Source organism: Amblyraja radiata, chromosome 20 (assembly GCF_010909765.2).
Source record: "Amblyraja radiata isolate CabotCenter1 chromosome 20, sAmbRad1.1.pri, whole genome shotgun sequence".
Classification (NCBI taxonomy): Eukaryota; Metazoa; Chordata; class Chondrichthyes; order Rajiformes; family Rajidae; genus Amblyraja; species Amblyraja radiata.
Genome location: NC_045975.1, coordinates 17,783,092 through 17,792,402, shown reverse-complemented (window position 1 = coordinate 17,792,402; position 9,311 = coordinate 17,783,092). Strand labels below are relative to the sequence as shown.

General features: G+C 37.7%; 1 protein-coding gene across 1 annotated transcript; it reads left to right on the top strand.

Moving 5' to 3' along the window:
- Positions 1-1,024: 1,024 nt before the first annotated feature.
- On the top strand, positions 1,025-7,364 carry LOC116984644 (prestin-like). The gene is made up of 2 exons (XM_033038901.1): positions 1,025-1,447; positions 3,625-7,364. The coding sequence occupies exon 2, from the start codon at positions 3,723-3,725 to the stop codon at positions 6,057-6,059; it is 2,337 nt and encodes a 778-aa protein (XP_032894792.1). The 5' UTR covers positions 1,025-1,447; positions 3,625-3,722; the 3' UTR covers positions 6,060-7,364.
- Positions 7,365-9,311: the final 1,947 nt, after the last annotated feature.

Sequence of the window (9,311 nt, the reverse complement as noted above, 5' to 3'; positions counted from 1 at the left end):
GTCTGAAGAAGATGCTGATATCCCACAGTGGGTGAAGCAGAATATATGGATAGCGAAACAGAGTTCCAAGTCAAAGACCCTTCGTCAGAACAATGATAGAGGTGGTGTTATTGCAGATAAGAGTCAATTTTGTTTCTTTTGAGCAAATGAATTGTTGTCAAATTTGAATAAGACTCCTTGTCTTATTTAAATAAGCAGGACTTGAGGATTGATGTCCATGAATAATATCACTGCCCTCAGCCAGAAAGAAAGATTGGATGATCAGCAATTTATTGGGAATAGAGTTGAAACAACAGGATAACAAGAACTTGGATAAGAGGGAATGTATGAAATAGGGGGAAAACCAGCAAAGCTCAGAGAGGACAGAAAGAATATTTAGATTGGTCAAGTGCAATGGAACAGAAGAGGAAAATAACAAGTAGAACCAGGTTCCATTATGTACTTTAAAGTAAATTATTAGATCCAGTACATTATTCAGTTTATCTCTGTGAGCAATGTAATTTGCTGTGGTGGAACTTTGCAATGGATAATTGATGGGATTCCCAGCTGTAAAGAGCCATAAGCACAAACAGATCTAGTTACTAACTTCAAAGAGGAGTCACTGAGACGGTACAGCCAGGGTGACTCTTGCTTCTATATTTCTGCTGGGAGAATCCGCAGCTTCCAATTAGCACCTCACATGTGCTATAGCTGGAGTTAGAAACGGAGCAGAAGTTGTCCAGTACTTATGTCTGATGACTGGTAGTACTGAGTTATTGGCAATTTAGGGGATACTCACAAGGTTGCTGCCAGTGTGCAAGAAATAAGGAAATTAACCTATTGCTCATCTAAAATTGGCTGTTAAAAATGTCAGTGAGGAACAAAAACACAGTAGAAACAAGGAACTGCCGATGCTTGTTTGCAAAAACAGATGCAACATGTTGGAGTAACTGAGTAGGTCGGGCAGCATCCGTGGAGAATATTGTTAGGTGACGATTCGGGTTGAGACCCTTCTTCAGACTGATAAAAAGAAGTCTTTAATTTCAATGTGGTGTTTTGTTAAAGAATGTTGTTGTTCATTTGAAATTAAATGATTCATAAAGCAGAATGCTTAATGCAGTAAATAATCACACATTAAACTGTTAAAAAACAAACATGATAAACAGATAAATTGTGTAATTTTGTACATTCTAAATTATATTAATTTTATCTCCTTGGGCAATGGGTAAAATCTTACTAGAAATATGGTAGTGTACTTTTAATGGGTTCCCAACTGTAAAGACCAATATCATGCAAATAGATTGAGTTACCATATAGCATGTCTATTTTTAGCGAGTGGTCACCATGCTAGTCCTTATTTGGGAGACTACATTTGGACTTCACAGCAGTGCTTCAAAGGGTCGCTTCAAATCTCTCAACAACCACTACTGTTGTGCTGATTAACCAAAACAACAGCCCAAGGAAATCGGTAAGTGTAAAATTATTCAATATTTTTATTCACAGGACTAAAAGTGAAATTTGTAGTTTTGCTGATCTCTTTAACCGATTTTACCCAAGCCAGCTGGCTAGGGAATGGTGAATGCAAGAGATTTAACCTCAACTTTGGGGAACTTTTGAACCATTTATTTTGGATGCCGTTCAAATAATTCTTTTACTTTTAGATACATGTCATCCTTAAACAAACAGAAACCTGATTACATTGTTAAAATTGCCTGATGGTGACATCATTTGGATGCACTCACTGTTTTAGCTGAAGCCACCCATCCACTGCCAAATCCGCTGATAAAATGCTTGCAGCGAGCAGGATTTCAGCCAGAAGAGATCGAGGGAGGTTTATTTTTATGACTTTTTCAATGTTGCCTAATGAGCACGGAACTAAATTGTAAATGTTTCCTCACTTCTAATTGCCCTGCCCCATAATTGCCTCAGTGCCTCCTCTGATCAACTGATCCAACTTCTGGTGGAATTTCCCCACCTTACAGCCTTAAAATATCCTGCTTCTGCTGTAATTAGAACCTTTGAATTGCTGCAGCACAGTGAACGCCATTCAGCCCATCATTTTTTTTTACTGTACAATAATCTATTCAGTCCCCCTCTTTTTGCCCAAATCTCTGCAAAATATTTTCCCTAAGGGCTCATCTAATTTCCTTTATTGTCTCTGTTCCCACTCTTTCATACAGTGAGTTTTGGATCATAATCCGTCTCTGCATAAAATTAGTGTCTTCACATCCCTTTGTGCCTTTTTCTCCTAACACTGAATCTGTGCCTCGGGTTCTCAAACCATCCGCCAAGGAGATCAGCTTTATTCCATTTACTTTATGACAAAGTCATGATCGTTTATAGCTTGATTAAAGCTACTCTCAACTTTTATTTCAAGGAGAAAATCCCCGGAATTTCTTCGCACCTGACATCACTCATTTCTGGAACCATTCTAATAAATATCTTCCGCACCCTTTTCTCGATCATCAAACACCCCAAACTGTAGGCAGACCAGACAACCAGTCACCAGCCCAATTCCAACAGACCACAGCCTGACTTAGCTTCACACTGTGCGAATGATTGTTATCTCTCCTCTCTGTAATGCTAAAAACACAAATAAAAGGAAAAAGACCAAGCCTAAAAATAATTGGAAGAAATATTGTATCAAGAATTATGCACCATTAGTCAAATACCAACATTTTCATATGATGCTCGCCACTTCCTGTGGTTTGAGAAATGGCATAATTGTTGCTGAAATGGACTATTGGCTAGAATTTATTTTGTAATTTTAAAAATGTTTGAAGTTGTAAATGTTATGTGTAAATGTTTGGAGTTGTAAAAAGGTAAACGAGCAATCAAAATCTGTTATATTTATTTAGTTTTACTTATTCTGGTGTTAGATATAAATGAACTTTGTTGAGGTCCCTGGCTTTTTTAATTGTAAACTCATTATTGTATCAGTCTAACTATGTGGAAAATAATGCACATAGTTTCTCTTATTTATCTCAGTCACGAAGAGGATATTATCTATAATAGTGTCTTTTCCTGACCACTTCTATACCCTCTGGCATTAACTAGGAATTTATCTTTGAGGAATTTCTGTTTTTTATCCACATGCTGACCTAACTACTTGTTCCAAATTGTCAGACCTTTTGTACAGCACACAGCACCCGATGAGCAATAATATCCTCCTGGTGAGGGATCCTGGTGAAGGATAACCTCCTGGTGAGGGATAACCTGTTGAAGTGATACCTGATGGTGATGAGCATTTACATAAAAGCAATGCCAGAGGGATGACTGGATCAGTGCGGGGATTGTTCAATACCTTTGCCCAATTTCAATGTTGATGTCAATTCTTGGCTAATATCTTGGGAAGTTAAGGAACACTAGCATTCATTTGCTGAAACATTTAGACTATCTTTGATCGTACTTTACTGCACTTGATCTCGCACTAATTATTATTCACGTTATTCCCTTCTATAAGCTGTATACTGTGGATGGCTTGATTGTAATCATGTATTGTCTTTCCACTGACTGTTTAGCATGCAACAAAGGCTTTTCACTTTACCCCGGAACACGTGACAATAAACTAAACTCAAACTCTAAATTGGTCTAAAATGAAGTAGATGTATGATTTATTTAATTGTAGTTTTATTTTATTTTTAGATATTTGAAAAAATGAAAACGTATGTGAGAAATATTCAATGAACACAAAGATGAACATAATGTGACGAAGGGCAGTGATCACCATAAAGCTAAAGAAGATGCTGGGAAGTTCAGAGTCCTTTTGGTCCAGTGACACAAATGCAGACCCATCTGGTTCAAACATCCCTCTGGTCAGAACTGACAGAAACTATACTTTTGTTGCAAAGACACCATATAGAGTTTCATTTACTGGTGACATTCCTTATTTTCACCGCATAGATAATCACAATGCAGAAAAATTGTATGAATATGAAAAAAAAGCATCTGAACTAACTTTACCAGTTACATATAATTTGAAGAAATTATTCCGGCGAACTTTTCCTTTCCTTAAATGGTTTCCCAGGTATAAAGTAAAGACATGGATTATCGGAGACCTGCTGTCTGGAATTAGTGTGGGTCTACTCACGATTCCCCTGTCCCTTGCTTTTGCTGTTTGTGCTGGAGAGCCAGCTGTTAATGGTGTCTATACAAGTTTAGTTACCACTATCTTATATTGCCTCCTTGGCACAACTCAACATCTGTCTTATGGGATGTCTGCAGTCACTGCTCTTCTCATTGCCAAGAGCACAAGCCATATTGAAGCTCAAGAACCTGCCTCTGACAGTGACTGTTCTCCAAAATGTTCAAGAGAACTGCATGTGGCTACTCTCACTTGTGTTTCTGGAATTATTTTAATTTTTATGGGAGTTTTTTGTGTCAGTTTCCTAAGAACTTGCATCTCCAAGCCTGTTATGCTTGGCTTCAGAGCTGGATTAGCCTTGCACTTATTAATCATTTTCCTGAGGATATTGCTTGGTATTGATGGGACAGTTCATCATGGTCCTTTATCTCTCTTTTATTCTTCCAAAGACATAATTGTAAATACTAATAAGATAAACATTTTTTCAGTAATTATGGGTTTAACAACATTAGCATTTCTGGCACCTTTTAAAGTAATAAATTGTACATATAGTAGGCATCTTATACCTGTAGAGTTTATTGCAATAGCTGTTTCCATGTGTTTGTCATTCTGGTTGGAACTAGAGGAGAGATACAATATCAGCCTCATAAATAATTATCCATTCACTTTGCCAAAACCCATTCTTCCTTCTTTCTCGTTAATAGCTAGCGTTGCTGCAGATGCTGTTGCTATGGCACTTGTGACATTTGCAGTTAACATTTCGATGGGGAGTGAAAACTCCAAAAAACACAACCAAAGTTATCGTTCGCACCAGGAGACTATTGTTTTAGGAGTCTGTGATCTGTTGCTGTCATTTCTGGGTACCTTTGCTGCATCTGGGGTTTGGGAACAATCTATGGTACAGGAAAAAACCTGGGGTCAAACGCAAGCTGCAGGGTTGATTGCAGCTGGCCTTAGTCTAATAGCTCTGCTTTGTGCAAAATCTTTACTTCCGTTGGTGCCAAAAGCAGTTCTCGGTGCTATTGCAATTGTGAATCTGGGATGGTACTTCAAGTTCTTCTGGAAATACTGTTTTGTATGTAAGAAGAGAAAATATGAGTTTTTGGTTGCAATCATAACGTTTTTGGCTGTATGTATCTTAGACATAGATATTGGTTTAGGTGTGGGCATAATTTTCTCTATTTTGCTCACTCTACACAGACTTCAAAGGCCTTCTATTGCCATTTTAGGTCATATTCCCAATACCGAAAACTATATAGACATGTCTTTGGAGAAAACTGCCAAAGAAATAGTTGGGATTAAAATTATAAAAATATTTCATTCTATATATTATGGGAATGTTGATTATTTATTGTCCAGGATGAAAGTTAAAGTAAATTGTTACCCTCGTAAAAATTCAGGAAGTGATAATAAATTATACAGTGAGGAGGATAAATATCATATGTTAATGGAATCTTCACAGTTTCTTGCATTGGGTGAAAATGCTCTGAGGCGAATGAATAATACTGTACTGTATAGGCGTAAAATATCCAAACAAACTGCAGTCATTCACACTGTTATTTTGGATTGTGGGTCTGTCAGCTTTGTAGACGATGAAGGGGCTAATGCTTTAATTAATCTATTTAAGAAATATCAAGGTGTTGGCATCAGCTTTATTCTTGCTGGTTGTTCAAGTGGAGTTTTAAAAACTATACAACAAATGGGTTATTTCAAAGCAACAAGCCAAAGCTGCACTTTCAGCAGTATCCATGATGCTGTACTGTTTTCCCTACAACAAGCAGCTGAGAGAAACCAGAGTGCACAAGGATCCAAATGTATTCTTGAGACAGATGGTGAAATGCTAACCCAATGTGAGGATATCGAAATTAAGACGGATGCAAGTAACAGTACAAATGAAGCCTTTGGCCCTGAGGAGAGAGACGAGAATATTTCCGATCAAAGGACCGATATTAAATCGGCAATGCCAAGGGTCATTGAATATGAATCAGCTTTGTAAAAAATATTCTGATTATTCTCCACCCAATCAGAGAAATTATGATTAACACATGATACCATACTTCTGCTCTGGCATTTTGTTGGCTTTAATTTCTTCATAATAAAGCTGGAATTTCTAATGGACACAATCTAAATATTAATAATTGCCTTTTCTAACAAATGGTATTTGTAATCGTGATTTAGAATAGTACTTTTCATTGTTGGCATCCAAGGGTAGAAGCCATATCACTGTAAGAAGATTTTTTTTAAATGAAGAAACTAACTCATCAATTATATTCTTCAGTATCAATGATATATCTTCAGTATCAATAGTTGCATTGAGGTTTATGTATTTTGGTGATTACAAATACTAGCTGGTGTTATTAACTTCCAGAAGACAAAGTGCTGGAGTAACTCACCGGGTCAGGCAACATATCTGGAGAACATAGATGGGTGGAGTTTTAGTTCAGGACCCTTCTTCAGACTGATCTAAAGTAGTATTTTTAATTATTAACTTCCAAAGGTAGAATTGACATAAGATTAAAAAGGCATGAAGGGTCCTGACCCCAAATGTACCTATCCATGCTCTCCAGAGATGCTGCCTGACCGCTGAGTTACTCCACCACTTTGTGTCCTTTATATAAACCAGCATCTGCAGTTCCTTGTTTCTACCTGTTAACTTCCAGGATATATTTAATACTCATTTGGTGCCTCAAAAGTAGAGAAACCATTTTTAGGAATCAACATTCACAATATGAAGTGAATTTCACATTTCCTTCTTTCAAGTGTGTGGACTGATTGCCCTTTCTGACCTTCATTAATTCAGCAATTAAGGAAGCTGTGTGTTTGGACCCACATTTCAAAACTTTGTGGCACACTGCATTGGAACAGCTGTTTAAGCACATGCAGATTTTCTTGCCATAATGCTATCTTGAAAAATAACACAGCATGGCATATTCATGCAATACTTAATTATTTTGAAAATGTATTTATGCTTATTTTCAATGTTCCTGCTATATGTGGACTTATTTACAACTAACACTACAAACATGTTCTATCCCCTATTCAGGGAACAAATGGGCTTTAATATGTTTTTATTTTATTTTGCAACTTTACTCGTATACTTCTATAATTTTACCTGTAACCTTAACTTCTGTTAATTGTTTATTTTATTTGCATCAATTTAAGTAATGTTGTTTACTTACGGAGTTGCGTGCAGATTTTGATTTATGAAAACACAATCACAGTCAAATAGAATAAATTTGTGTTGGGTTGTATATAATTTATGTTTTTAGCATTTGTGATTCATTAAAACTATGGTTGAAAATTCCTACTCATCATTATAAAAAGGAAAGCAGAATGTTATTGATATTGTATCAATCGGGATTATAAATGGGGGAACAAGACATTGAAATAGTTGAAAAAACATATCACCCTATTCACAACAGCTCAATTAAAATTGAGACAATAAAATACTACAAATGTGGGCATGAAGTAATCTGCTGGAGGAACTCAATGTTTGAACAGCAATTGTTGGGGGGGGGGGGGAGGAAGTGTAGATATAAATATCACCCCACAGATGCTGCTGAGTTCCTTCAACAACTTGTTTGTTGATCCAATATAACGCAAATGAATCAATCATCTTTTCACTTAATCGCATGTTTACTTAGCAAAATTAGCAAGGAGCCAATTCCCTCAGAAAGTAAACAAAACTGCTACTTAAAGCTGATAAATGGTTGCTCTTTAGTTGGTAATTTTGTGAGGAAAACCAACAGAGTAAACCTGAAGTCAATGGAAATCAGGACAAATCACGGAATAAAACAGAATATAGTGAAAATATTTAATGTCAGGTAGCATTTGTGAACAAGGAAAACATTTACCAGTTCAGATTAGGGACCTTTAATCAGAATTGGCATGAAGGAATATAATTATGGCTGTGGGGTGTTGTGAAGCAGGGGTATTTAGGATTGAAGGTACATAATTTCTTGAGAGTGGCTTCATAGATAGATAGGGTAGTTAAGAAGACTTTTGCTACATGAGCTTTCATCAGTCAAGGTATTGAGTATAGAAGTTGGGATGTTATGTTACTTAGTACAAAACATTGTTGAGGCCACATTTGGAGTATTGTGTTCATTTTTGGTCACCCTGCTATAGGAAGGGTCATGTTAAGCAAGAAAGAGCATAGAGAAGATTCATAAGGATGTTGCCAGAACTTCAGGGCCTTAGCCATAGGGAGAGATTACGTAGGCTCGGACTTAATTCCTTGGAGCGCAGGAGGCTGAGGGGTGATCTTATAGAGGTATATAACGTCATGAGGGGGATAGATAGGGTGAATGCACAGTCTTTTACTCAGAGTAGGGTAATCAAGAACCAGAGGACACAGGTTTAAGATGAGAGGGGAAAAGATTTAATAGGAACCTGAGGGGCAACTTTTTCACACACAGGATGGTGAGTATACTGTATTGAACGAGATGCCAGAGGAGGTAGTTGGTATAGGTACTATAACAACATTTAAAAGACATTTGGACTGGTACATGGATAGGATAGGTTTGGAGGGATATGGTAGTAGTGGGTTAAGTGAATGGTTGCGGATGGGTTACCTCTTGAGTACTGTAGGTTGCTATGTGGAGCTTCTTAAGTTGAAATTGCACGCATGCAGGCACATGGAGAATATTTCAATACATTCCTGACTTGAGCCTTCTAAAGGTCACCTATCTATGTTCTGCAGGGATATTGCCTGGCCGGTTGAGACTCCAGCACTTTGTCATTTCCCCCCTGAGCTTCTGACGTGCTACTGTAGCCACATAATGTAGATGGCTACTCCAGTTCAGTTTCAAATTGTATTGAATCGTGAACCGCCACATTGAAACAAGAACTTTTAAGAGTCTTTAATCTTGCAATGCACAACTCGAAGCTACAATATTTAATTCTAAGAAATGGGAAGCATTGAGGAATGCAACACCACCAGCCTGCGTGGGACAGAGATTAAACACACTGACAGGCTCAGCGATTGATGTAGACACAAAAAGTTGGAGTGACTCAGCGGTCAGGCAGCATAGACACATAGGTGCAGGAGTAGGCCATTCGGCACTTCGAGCCAGCACCGCCATTCAATATGATCATGGCTGACCAGACAGCATCTTTTGGAGAAAAAGGGATAGGTGACATTTCGGGTTGAGACCCTTCTTCAGACGCGATGTGCTCAGCCCGGAGTGAGACCCGCAGCCAAGCGGATTGCACTACCCTCGCCGTCCGCTGACAAACAACACCTGGG

Coding starts and splice junctions, on each gene's coding strand:
- LOC116984644 (XM_033038901.1), top strand. CDS start 3,723: ATGCTGGGAAGTTCAGAGTCCTTTTGGTCCAGTGACACAAATGCAGAC.